Source organism: Vicugna pacos, chromosome 28 (genome assembly GCF_048564905.1).
Source record: "Vicugna pacos chromosome 28, VicPac4, whole genome shotgun sequence".
Classification (NCBI taxonomy): domain Eukaryota; kingdom Metazoa; phylum Chordata; class Mammalia; order Artiodactyla; family Camelidae; genus Vicugna; species Vicugna pacos.
This window is the reverse complement of record NC_133014.1, coordinates 5,838,442-5,851,599: the sequence shown is the minus strand read 5'-3', so window position 1 is coordinate 5,851,599 and position 13,158 is coordinate 5,838,442. Positions and strand designations below refer to the sequence as shown.

The following is a 13,158-nucleotide window of genomic DNA, read 5'->3' as shown; positions in this document are numbered from 1 at the left end:
TAGCTGACGAAATAAATGACAGGAAATGAAAGAAAAAGTCAGTGAAGTCTTAGTGCAGAATGAGGAGCCAGGAGCTCCTACTCATAACGGCAGCTTCTGACAATTTCATCTCTCAAGAAAGTCACTTAAAACCTCCCCTCTCTCTGTCTAGTTGTGAAATAACAGGCACCTAGAAGAATCGTTACAACGTATGCAGCGGGCTCAGGTCCAATGCCCTGGCAGATCATCTGGCGTTTTGGAGGGAGAAGCAGAGAGAAACTACCCAGCTGCCTGACGGCCCAGTAATCCGCACATCTTATCTGACTGAGTCACTCCAACCCGAGACTATCCTGTGATTTCACTTTATGATCGGAAACTGCACAGTTAAAATTTAAAAACCAACTGAGATGATTCTTTTCAAAAGATGTAATAAGGAAAACAAACATACACACTTACTTAGCGTACAGAGCGCATACAAATCACAGGGGGTGGAGGGTAGAGCGCAGGGGTAGAGCGTGTGCTTAGCATGCCCCAGGCCCTGGGTTCAAGTCCCAGTGCCTTTATTATAAATAAATCAATAAAAACCTAATTACCCCCACCCCCAAAAAAAGACTTAACAAAATTAAAAAAAAATCAATAAGAAAAACACTAATGCCCTAATAGAAACTGATCTGCTGATAATATGTGTACACACATAACCTATATGACCAAAACACATGCCAAGACTCATCTTCCCTAATTACATAACAAGTACAAATTGAAACAGTCAAATATAGTTCTTACCCAACAAATTTCCTAGGTTAAGAATATTACGGATTTGGGTAAGAATGTCAAGAACTCTCGGGACCGGTAACAATAATCTCTGAGAAAAAAATTACCAGATACAGATGGAGACCTATGTTACTTAGAGAAAAATCATAAACATCCTAAATTTCCAATGGGCAAAATGGTTAAATGAGTCCTGGAACATCCAAAAAATATTTTACAGCCATTGTACAACATGCATTTAGAAAGATTTTAATGTGAAAGTATTTATGATATTCTAAGTAAAAACGGGCATTTATGTAATTATAAAAGTTAACGGCTCTTGGATGCGACGTGCCAGCACTGCTCGATTCTCTTCACACGTGTTTTCTCATTAGTTTCCTCAAAACCTCTCACAGAGGTACTATTATCAACATTATGAATATTCTCATTTCACAGATGACGGAGTTGAGGCACAAAAAGGCTAAACAGCTTGCCCAGGGTCATAACCTAATCAGTCCGATTCCAGGCTTAGTGCTGTTAAAACGTCTGCCGTATTGCACACTGTCTGTCCACCTGCTGCCCATCCATCTCTCCATCCACCCATCCATCCACGTAGTGTTTACACAAGAGGATGGGGCGAAGACAAAACAGAGACCTGTCACCAATGTGAACTAGGGCCACGTCCCCCAAGGGAGTCACACCCTCAGGCATTCAGCTGAAATTTGGCTTTAAAACCCTAGAAAGCCCTCAACTCAGATCACCCCCCCATGAGGTAGAGGGAGGAGGGGATTCCTTGTTGCAAGACCACCCCGTTACCTTTGAAGGGTGTGCAGGATGGGTGGTCCGGTCACGCCGGTCCCAGCGGAAGGGGACTCAGGGGTTCACTTGAAGGGTGTATCGTGAGGCCCCTGCAGTGAGGTCTGGGGAGGGCACAGGACTCCAGGCTGACGAGGGGTGGCTGGTCAGTGGCCTTGGCAGTCAGGCAGAGGAGAGTGGCCAGCACATCCAGTCCGTCCAGGCCACATAAGGCAGGGTAGTTTCCGTGATAAAGAGCTGACACTGGGGAGAGCCCGGACTCTGCCCAGCAAGGCCCCTGGGATGGGCAGCCTGGCTCCGGAAAGAGTTATTTGCCAAAGCAAGGGGTGCATGCTAGAATCTTCCCAAGGCTGCCCTGAAGAAGCCACCAAAGGGACCGGGAGACAAAGAGTCTGCCTGGTTCCCCAAAGCGTGAAGCCGTGCAGCAGAAACTTTCCAGCCATGTTCGCCTCCCCCCTCCCAGAGGGGCCCAACCAATGCCCAGTGATGGAGAGGGGAAAGGGGAGGGAGGAAGCCCCACATCTCATTCTCTGCTGGCAAGAAACCTCGTGGAGGACTGGGGAAAGATTCCACTCTAAACCCAGCTCAGTTTGGATGGGGCTGGACACTCTAGGTATCAGATAAACTGGGGTGAAAATGGGGCTTTGTTCCACCCTGGGATTTCTAGAAGATGCTCAGATGTTCAGTCAGAATCGAGGAAGAACCACGCAGTGAGCAGGACCCAAGGGACATGGGGAACAGAGAGGCCACGGTGGTCACTCCCCAACCCCTACTGGCCCCACTGTGTGCCTGTGTGCACGGGCTTGGAAACGAGCCACATGTGTGGTTGCATCTCTGGACAGTGAGGCCGTAGCCGGCATTAATTTTCTTTTTTACACCCTTTTCTCCAATTCCCACATTTTCTATAAAGGCAGTGCGTTACTTTTACAATCACAGAAACAACAGTAAATGTGACTTTTGAAAAGGAAGTGCTATGGAAACCCCCTAATCCAGGTAAGAGGTCACGTGCGCGGGGACTGAGCTGAGCCACCACGTGCCCAGGGCTGCCCGGGAGCGCGAGAAACACCCCGCATCTGCACAGGAACTCGGTGTGGAGTCTGGACTCCGCTCCACTCCCAGGGGACGGGTCAGGAAATGAGAATTGGGGATTTCGTTGTTTCTCTTGTAAACATGCTCTGGGGTCACATCCTTTTCCCCTTCCTCTCCCTCCTCCGTTTAGTCACACAGTTGGCAGCACAGGGTCTGTTCCCAACACCAGCGCCACCCAATGGGCTCATTCTTTGGGCAAATTCCGGGCGAGAACTGAGAGTGAGGACCTCAGTGTCTCGGGGATGGATTCTAAGGGAAGTCTGAAGATGGAAAATGTGAAACAAGTGCCCATTGTCACACACTGGAGGCTCTCCTCTTTTGATCTCTCTGGAATACCCCTTGATGGGACTGCCCCGAGGGGAAACCACTTGTAAGAAAATGGAAAAGAGGCTTTGAAAAAGAGCCTTTGATTTCTTAAAAGAAGGAAATAGGGATCACACAGAGCCCAGACATGCCAAGCCAAAGTCACCCCGCTTCCATCTGATAAGGCGGCCAGATGAGGAAAACGCCGGTACCGGGGTAGCCAGGACCCAGCCAAGTCCTTGAGGAAGCGTCCCAGTACGCGGGGTGACGCAACGGCAGAGCATGGGCCGAATGATAAGGCAGCGGGGGAATTCCTGGCTGGTTGGAAACCTTCCCCAGAGACACCCAGCCAGCTCCAGCCTGTGCCGAACGCCTCGCACGTGTCCAGACTGCCTTTGATTTACTGAGTGACGGATAGCAGACATGCTAATCAAACGTGCGAGGTCAGCAGGCTGAAAAGAGTCTAGACGGTGCTCCAGGTCCATACACAGAAGCCGGACCACAGGGAACAGCCACCCTTGGTTCCAGCAGTCACCTGCATAGTGACAACAATCTGATAACCAGGACATCAGTATTTGGTATTTGCGTGGAGCAGGTCACAGTTTGCAAAGCAGGTTTGGGAGGGCTGGCTTCACTATAATGCGTGTGAAAAAACACTTCAGGGTTTTTTTTTTAAACCATCACTTTTTATTTAAAAAATTTTTTTGTCTATTTTTAAAATTTTAAAATTATTTTTGTTGGGTTTTTGGGGGGTAGGGTGGGGTAATTATGTGTATTTATTTATTTATTGAACCCAGGACCTTGTGCACACTAAACACATACTCTACCACTGAGCTATACCCTACCCCCACAACGTAAGGGTTATTTTTGTTGACTGCAAGCTTCAGATGAAACCAGCAGAGTGACGTGGAAGGAGAAAAGCAGCCCCCCAAATTACAAAATAAAAATAAGAGCCCCGTCCTCTGAGCACTCCTGAAACAGCGGGTCGTACTCCCTGGGGAACCGGTTACCCTCTGAGAGAAACACCAATCTATTGAGATCATAAAGAAACAAGTGGGCGGGAAAGTAAAAACTGGGGAGCCAGGAGTACTCAGTGGAGAAGGGGAGACAGGGAGGTGTAAATGATTGTTTCAAATATTTCAGCAGCTGCCATACTGGAAGATTCTTCTACATATTTTATGATCATCAAAAGTGCAGCGTTTTCACCAATGACTGTGTTTCAGGGACGAGGATTTTGGCTGGGGGAACGGGTCTAAAAAATGTCAGTGTTTTGGAAACCTCATTGGAAGCACAGAATGGCTGCTGGCAGGGCAGCGAGGAGCAATCACTTTGGGGAACTACCTGGCCTCTCCCCAGACGTCACGGTCACACCCGCCGTCAGCCAGCAAGTTCTCTCGGACAGACCCCCCCAGTAGAACATCTCCGACGTGCACAATAGGAGGGACATGCATGGACATTCACAACTGCAAAATCTGGAAACACCCCAAATGCTCACCAGTGGGAGAGTGCATGAGTATACCATGAAGCAGTTCACGGCAGTCGAATGAATGTAAATAAATCTCAATGTAATAGCAAGAGGAAAAAAATCCCTGAGGATGGCAAATAACATGATACTCCTTTTCAAAAAATTAAGCCACAAAAATTAATAATACGCTTTTTAAAAGAAATACATGAATATGAAAAAAGTCAGAGAAAGCCAAATACATTATGATCTCACTTGTGGAATCTAAAAACAGCAAGAAGAACAAAACCAAACAAAAACAAAAACGCCAAACTCAGCGACGCAGGGAACAGATTGATGGTTGCCAGAGGCAGGGGGTGGTGGCAGGTGAGGGTAGGCCAGATGGGTGAGGGCGGTCAAAAGTTGAAAAAAAAAAAGACATAAATGCACTAAAGCTCTTTTCAAAAAGGCAAGATCACGATGAGGGGTTGATGACTCCCACAGTGAGGAGGGCAGGGAGATGGAATGGGGCACTGGTGACATGGCTCCCACACGGCGGCAGGTTCACAGATGTTTGTCACGTTGACAAAAAGAACAGATAACCAGAGGGAATCAGGGAATGATGACAGCGTGACAGGAACCAACTTGCTTCTATCCACTGAGGACCACTGAGAACGAGGGAGCAGGAAGGAAAAGAAGAAGGAAAGAAGGTGTGGGAAGTTGAATCAGCATCTCTGCAGCCTGGTGAGCAGGCTCCTTGTCCCTGGACCATTTCAGCCCAAGCCAGGTGGCAGCCCCAAGGGGTCCGATCTTGCAGGCTGTGAGCTGCACCAGGCCTGCGAGGAGTCAGGTGGAGTTTGAGATTTACAAATGTTTGCCACTATATATAAAAATAGATTTTAAAAAAAGTTTCTTCTGTTATAGCACAGGGAATGATGTTCAATATCTTATAATAAACTTTAATGAAAAAATTATGAAAATGAATATATGTATGTATAAGCATGACTGGGACATTGTGCTGTACACCAGAAATTGACACATTGTAACCGACTGTACTTCAATTAAAAAAAATTCTCCCTTTAACTTGTTTTGAGTAGATGCCTGTCTATTCCTGAAAACTCAACTGAAAAGAAATATGATGCAATATATGGTTGAAAGTTATTATTGTTAATTTAATAACAATTAGGTCCCTTGATTCTATTAATTCTTTTCATCAACAAATCTTATTGGCTCTGGCTTCCAAATTCAACCAGAATTTGACTCCTCCTCCCAACAGCCCCTGCTAAATCCCTGTCTAATCGTTGCACACTTGGGCTCCTCCCACCTCCCTGAGTTGACCCCCTGGTTGTCTCTCCCTGATCTCCCCACTCCAGCCATTGCAGCCTCCTTGTTGCTTGGGTGCTCACCTGCCTCAGGGCCTTTGCACTGACTCTGCCTACACTGCTCATTGCTCACATATCCACATACTCACTGCCTTACCTGTTCGAAGTCTAGACTCATGTTACTTCTCAGGAAGGCCTTCCCTGTTTGCCTTCCCTCCAATTGCAAGTCTTTCCCTAATACACACACACACACACACCCCACATGCACACATCTTCTTTCCTCTTCCTGCTCTATACCTCTAATATACTACATACGTTATCTTTTATCTGTCTCCCTCAACTATAATATAGTAAGTGAATATAATAAGTGTAGTAAAGGCAGGAATTTTTCTCTGTTCCGTTCATTGCTGTACTCTCAGCATCTGAAACAGTGCTGGCACACAGCAGCTGCTCCATAAATCTCTGTTGAACGTGGAGGGTCTCAGATAGGCCATCCTTGTGCTAGTGCGTGCTGTGTATCGTATGGAGCTCTTACCCTCCAGAGGAAACCTCAGAGCCCAGGAGTTCTCTAGGTACCACCAGATTGTGGGGAGGACCAGCTGACACCACAAAGTGGCTCTCAGAGCTTGCACAGTGCTGAGCTGTGGCATTTCTACACAAGGAATAATGGCCCAACCTTGCTGAGCATCTGGAGTACCTGGGGCTGCCAAGGATGCATTCTCTTAGACAGAAGCAACCCCACTCCATACCCATCCTGGCCCCTCACTATGACGTGTGGACAAAGGATGGAATGGCTTTCCAATGGAGACAAAAACGGATGCTAGCCATCTGGTTGGTTCCCAGAGGGAAGCCAATTATACCCAGTGAACCCACTAGGCCCCAGTAAATCCCAGCATTTCCTCATCATTTCACCTGCATATTTTTTTTTGACTCAGAGAACACTGCATTTTGAGATTCACAGGCCTACCTTTCCGAACATGGCAGGGTTGACTTGGTTCTGAGCATCCTGCCCGTAGGTCTCCACGTACATCTCGTACATGAGGCAGCGAGGCACACTGCACCCTTCGCAGACGCAGAAATTGTCCACCAACCTGCGGGTGAGGAAGACCAGGAAGAGGAGACTGGCATCGGGTTTTCTAGAGCCCGGATAAGGATCAGCGGCCGGACACAAGTGTGGGAGCCAGCGAAACGAATTGTATTTGATTTACCAGATGCGAAAGCCCACCCCTCAGTATCCAAAAGGCACCCTTTTGCGCGCAGCCCACGGTTAAGTGCACCAACTGTGCGCCTTCACTGGATCACCACAGTGGGTCTGCGGTGGCTGTTTTACATATTTTTGGCATGTGGACATGTTGAAAAGAAGACCTAATTACTGAACTCAGTGGACACTATTTCATATAACTTCATAAAGGTTGCAGCCGAGATCTCTGTACCTGTGAAGCAGAGAATGATTTACCTGCTGAGACACAAAACATTACCTCCCCCACACTCATAGGGCCAATCCCCCTGCAGGTGACTGCTGGGGCCAGCACGGCTCCCCAGTGTCTGTGCACCTGTGACCCGAGACAGGTACACACAGCGCCTCCCACCCCCTGAAGCAGTCGTCTGCATGTTTTTTAAACCCGAGTGATTTAGGGTGGGCCACTATATTTTGATTCTTTTTTTTTATATAGTTTATTTTATTTTTTATTTTTACTTTTTAGACTTTCTTTGGTGGGGGGTAATTTGATTGATTGATTGATTTTACAGAGCCCAGTAGCGTTCAGATGTGACCCGCAGCACCAGGCCTCTGCTCAAGGCGGGAGCTTCAACTGCCCCAAATGCTCCTGGGCCCTAGGGCAGGTGGGGTCCCCTGGCCACAGGGGGTCTACTGTGGCCCACAGTCGGGCCCAGAGGGCACAGCCGGGTGCCTGTTCCAGCAACAGGTATGGGAATGAGTGGGGCAAGGAGTGAGGGTGGCTGGTGTCTGAAGTGGCATCCCATCACAGCCTTTCCTTAACTTGCTGGGGACAGACTGGCAGGTTTCTCCTCATCCTTTAAAAAAGCAAGCCAGCCTAATTTTTAAACACAGCACTTTTTTAGCAGGGAATTTAGCAACAACACACCTCCCTTCTTACTGAGGACATAGAATGTATTTTCTGGGATGAGGCATGCCGAGGCCTAAAGTTCCTTTCCTTCAGAGTTGAGGGCCACACTGTTAACCCCGTCTGCCTCCCAGAAGGAGGAAAAGCCAACATATGGGGGGCGGGGGGAGTCTTGGGCCCTGTATTGGTTTCCTCAGGTAACAAATGACCATAGGCCAGGTGGCTTAAAACAACAGGAATGTATTCTGTCACAGTTCTGGAAGCTGAAAGTCCAAAATCAAGGTGTCCGTTGGGTTGATTGCTTCCAGAGGTCCTGAGGGAGCACCTCTTCCATGATTTCCTCCTCGCTTCTGGCGACTGCCAGAAAACTTGGGCTCCTGCACGCATCACTCAAGTCTGCCTCTGCCTTCACCTGCTGTCTCCTCTCCCAGGGGACTCGCCTCTTCTTACAAAGATGCCCATGATTTGATTTAGGGCCCACCCCAATCCTGGGGGAATCTCCTCTTAACTGGTTACATCTGTGAAGACCCTATTTCCAAACAAGGTCACATTCTGAGGTTCCAGATGGACATGTGTTTTGGGGAGTCGGGCACCATTCAACCCAGTCTGGGTCCAAGGAGAGGACTTTCTGAAGGTCTCCCACAACATCAGGGTGGAAACCTGGCACTCTGGATACATCACAATGCCTTAATTATAGCCACTGTGGGGCCAATTACGTGGCTCAAGGTTGAATACGGGGTTATGTCACTGGTGGCATGGGGGAATGGCAAATTCGCACACCTAGGTGACATTTATATTTCTTTTGGTAAGATGCCACTTGCTGATATATGCAAAACCTATACCTGAAGAATCAGAAAAATGCTGGTTCACTTGGGGAGCTGCAGGGAAGTGTGACTGACATCAAGTTCAAACTCACTTTGGTTTATTCAGAGCTAGGACTGATAGAGTCACGGAACCACCTCCTTAAAAAATAAATGTATAAAGTAAAAGTAATCAATCACTCCTGAAAAAGAACTCTTTTAAACTTTTGCAAGTTGTTCTTCCTTGTCACTGAAATTCATTTGCTCCGAGTCTCTTTTGTCCTATTTCAGAATGACATTGCAGAGTCTGATTGCCGTCTGGGTGGACGGCTAAGGCCAAATACACTATCAGTAATGTACCAATAAAGGTCCACGGCCCGAGTCTTTTCTCTGCACACATGGGGGAGGGGCTGCCTCCTGGTTCTGAGCCCTGTACTGCTGCTTGGTGACTCTGCTGCGGTTCCAAGGGATTCACCCTAGTTCTGACCATGTCCCTTTGGTCTTTCCCCCAAAGTTCAAAGCCAGATCTCAGGGACGGCCTGTGGGAGGAGCCAGCACACATCTACTGGAAGAGTGGCAGGTGGAGGGGCTCTCCTTCGTCCTGTACACTCCAGGTACCGCCACCTTTGGCTACTATGCATCATGCCACTCTGCACATGGGGGTAGCAGTACCTGCTCAAGTCTCTGCTCTCAGTTCTCTGGAGTGCATGCCCAGAAAGGGAACCTCTGGATCATACAGCAATGTTCTGTTTTCAATCTGTTGAGGAATCGCCATACTATTTTCCAGGTGGCTGCACCAGTTTACATTCCCAGTAACAGTGCATGTGGGTTCTAACTGCTTCACACCCTCACCAATATTTATTATTTTCCACTTCGCTTGTTTGATAATGGCCACCCCAGTGAGTGACAAGCGGTCTGGGCTGCATTTTTAATGCCAGTGTCAAAACCCCCTTGCAACTCAGATAGGCTGGGACCTGGGACCCTTTACTGCAGTGCTGGCACCTGGACAAACGTCTCTTTGACCAACAGAACACAGAGAAACTATAAGGGACTAAAAATAATGGCACGGATGCACAGTTGGGGCAAATTGTGAACCATAAGATACAAGAAGGCCAAAACCCAACTGCCACTTCTGAGGCGCCCCGAGTAAAATCAGGGAACTGGGCGTGACCCCTGCACACAGCACCACCAAGGGGGTGGGTGGCCCACCTAAGCCACACCCCCACCCATGGATCTGCCCTCACCCTCACCCCGTTTAAGGAATCAGCTCACCCCCTCCGGGAGCGAGCAAGAGCACCTGTCACTTGCTTCCAATCCCCTCAATAAACCCATGGGTGAATTTCTCATCTGGCCTGTTAATCAATTTCTATTATTGAACTTTGGGTAGGTAGCACAAGGATCTGTTGAGCACTGCACCTCCTAGACTGGATGCCTACAGAGTGAGTCCTCCAGGGGAAACTCTGTCCCAGCTCTGTCATTGCCCCCCCCTCCCCAAACCTGAAGAGCATGACACCCCCCCACTACCTGGGTCAGAGGACTGCATGGATAGGAATTTGACGCACAGGACTTGAACACTATCCTAAGAGACCTAGGGCACCTGCATCCTGTCAGTTCACAAATAACCCGAGGAGAATGTCCAGGTGGTTTTTTGAATCGATAAATATTCTTCCAAGGCTCTGGACTTTTTCATACCCTAGAAGCTCTAACTTCCTAAACAGTTGTCCGGAAGGTAACAGTGGCATCTTGCGCCCTTGCACTGATACCTAAGGGGTCTGGGTTAGTGCGAAGGAATGAGAGCCCTGCTGTGTAACACTCCACGCGATGTGTGCCCTTCAATGTTTATTCTTTTGATTTTTTTCCCTCTTACTTTCTCTTGGAGGAAAGCGGTGACCATGTAGGACGTTTGGGGTTATAATCACAAACACACCTTTCATTTTTCTAATTCACTCATACAACTTTGTCAGAGAGTCTTTCCTGAGAAATATTCCTTAAAACTTAAAAAAAAAAAAGGTAATCAGGTATCTACTAGTTATTCATCTTATAAAATGAAGGTTTTAGGACTGGTTTCAATTATCTTCCTATTTACGAAGAGCTACAAGCCCATGAGTTCATCAGTCCCAAGGGCTAAGGGTATTTTTCTTTCCCGTTGTTTCTTCCTCTATTTAAATGGCCAGAAGCGAATTTCACAAACAATGTGGAATGCATTGTTGGAGCTAAAAACGGCTCTGCTTTAAGTGGGGAAACATCTATTCTGGATGAAGCACAGAGAAAACATTTCCTCCCCTGGCGGACGCCCCGCGTGCTTCCACACACAGTCGTAAGCGCCCGTCCCAACAAGCCCCCCGGTGCGGGGCAGGCTGGATTGCTTCCCACGGGAAGTGGGGCCCACAGGCGACCACCAGGTGGGAAACCCACCCTGCTCCATCGCGTGTGAGCGTGTGTGTGTCCGGTCCCATCCCAACCAGCACGAAAAGGCGCCAGTCCTGCGGGAGAACAGCTGTCCCTCAGGCCTCTTCTCAGGGCCCCAGGGCGCAGGCCCCCCGGCACTTGGCCCCAGGTCCCGGGGAGCGCAGCGGAGGGAGCGACGCGTCCCCTCCCTGGCCCCCCCACCCCACCCCATGGGCCCCAGCCCGACCCCGGGCCGCTCACCACTGCGTGATGCCGCTGTGCAGGCCCCGGCCGCCCGCGCCCCCCGACGGGGAGGCCGGCCCAACCTCGGCCATGGCTCAGACCGGCCCGCAGCACCGAGGCAGCGAGCTAGCGGGCGGCGGCGACGCACTGTCCGGCCGCCGCCGCTCCTCGGCGTTTACTTTAGAGCGGGGCGCGCGGAGCAGGGGGCGCGGGGACTGCGGCGGGCGCGGGACGAGGGAACCGCGGGGGGCGCGGGGCGCGCGGGGGGCGCCGGGAGCCCGGGGGCGGGGCGGGGCCTGGGGGCGCGCGGGAAGCGCGCGGGGGCAGAGGCGGGCGGGGACGCGCGGGAAGCCCGCGGGAGGTGGGGGCGCAGGGAGCTAGGGCCGGGGGCCTGCGAGGCTCTGGGGGCGCAGGACGGCGCTCAGGCCAAGCCCTGCCCCCGCTTCGAGGGTTTGGGGGCGGTGTCGCCCCTTCTGAGATCAAAAGATCCCAGAACAGAAGCACACGTGGGGCTCCTCCCACCTTCCAATCAATCAATCAAACAAGGAAGCATCCGGCAAAACCCAATATCGGCACGTATTTCAAGTCAGGTCAGCGTGTTTGATCAGCGATGGTCCTCAACCCTGGCCGCACTTTGGAATTACTTGGGCAGATTTCAAAAATGTCGCCGCCCAAACGCCACCCCCAGAGGTTCTGAGGTCCAAGAAGGCCCAATGAAACAAGCCAGATACGAAAGAACGACTCCACTTATATGTGGTACCCAGGACGGTCAAACTCAGAGAGACAGAAAGAATGGGGGTTCTGGGAGAGGAGAGAATGGGCAGTCCCAGAGGAGACATCGCAGGACATTCATTGCCATGTCTCAGCCCTGAGGTTTGAGCAGGTCACTGAAGCCAACCTCAGATAGCATCTGGCTTTCCTTTGGGGAACTGTGCCTGGGATTAGCCTAGTCCTGAAGCTTGGGGAGTTGGTTTTTTTTTTTTTTTTTTTTTTTTTGGTGGGGAGGAGGATGTAGGAATGGGGTGGGCAGGTAAGTGGGAAGGACTTGTCTTTAACAAGTGATGGGGGCCACTGTTAGCTCTACCTTCTCAGCCGAATTTCCTTGTTTAGGGTTGGCTGCTTTAAATAGACATCCAGGAGGGGAGAGTTGACCCCACATCAGCCCCTCTCATTCCAGGAACTGAGGGGAACCGGGTCTGGAGAGACTCCCTCATGACCTGACAAGGATGAGAGGCCAGCTGTGTGAGTGAGACACAGGTTGGCAGCAGCAGGTCTCAGACAGTGCCAGGAGACTGCTGACGGGGAAGGTGGAAAGGCAATATTGATGGAGGACCAGCAGGAGAGAGGAAGCTACAAAGGCAAGTGATACAGCAGGTCCTCCAAGGCAGTTCTCTTGAGGTCAGCCCTTCTCCTCTGGCTGTTTCTAGAAGAAGTGGCAGGTCCCTCAGTGCCTTGGGCGGAAGCCCTGCGAGGTCCCTTCATGGGCTTTGCTTTGGACTAAGTATTCATGTCCTGGGTCCCCAGTATTGGGCATCCTTCTCTGACCTGTGGAAGTTGTGGCTCCTTCCATCCTCAAGCTGGTCCTGCAGCAGCTGCCTGCCACACAAGAAACTCCCCAAGATGCCCAGCTATTTCCACAGAGATTGGAAATAACCAAGAGAAGAGCTGACTGTTATTTAAGGCCAACTTGAGGTCCTATTACATCACTGCTGATTGTGTAATATTTGCATATTTCCTGAGCCCCATTCAGCACCCAACACTGGGATAGACCCTGGAAGTACAATGAGACACCATGACCCTCTGGTGAATCTGTGGTCTCCCTGCTGTTTAATGCATCAAATTTAAGATTCTATGAAATGCGAACATCACCTCACCTTGCTCCAGAGCTGTTGAGGTCTGGCAGGTAGAGGACCAGAGACATCAGGCCAGGGATCAAATTCACACCC

The 13,158-nt window shown here is 49.9% G+C and overlaps 1 protein-coding gene across 1 annotated transcript in view; it reads right to left on the bottom strand.

Annotated features, from left to right (window-relative positions):
* RFX8 (regulatory factor X8) overlaps nt 1-11,464 on the bottom strand; it is a 48,113-nt gene extending 36,649 nt beyond the window's left edge. Inside the window, exons 1-2 of the mRNA XM_072951302.1 lie at nt 11,231-11,464; nt 6,665-6,788 (exon numbers count right to left, since the gene is read on the bottom strand). Of these exons, the coding sequence (XP_072807403.1) occupies nt 6,665-6,788; nt 11,231-11,304 (198 nt within the window). The 5' untranslated portion in view covers nt 11,305-11,464. The remainder of the gene's footprint in view (nt 1-6,664; nt 6,789-11,230) is intronic.
* Nucleotides 11,465-13,158: the final 1,694 nt, after the last annotated feature.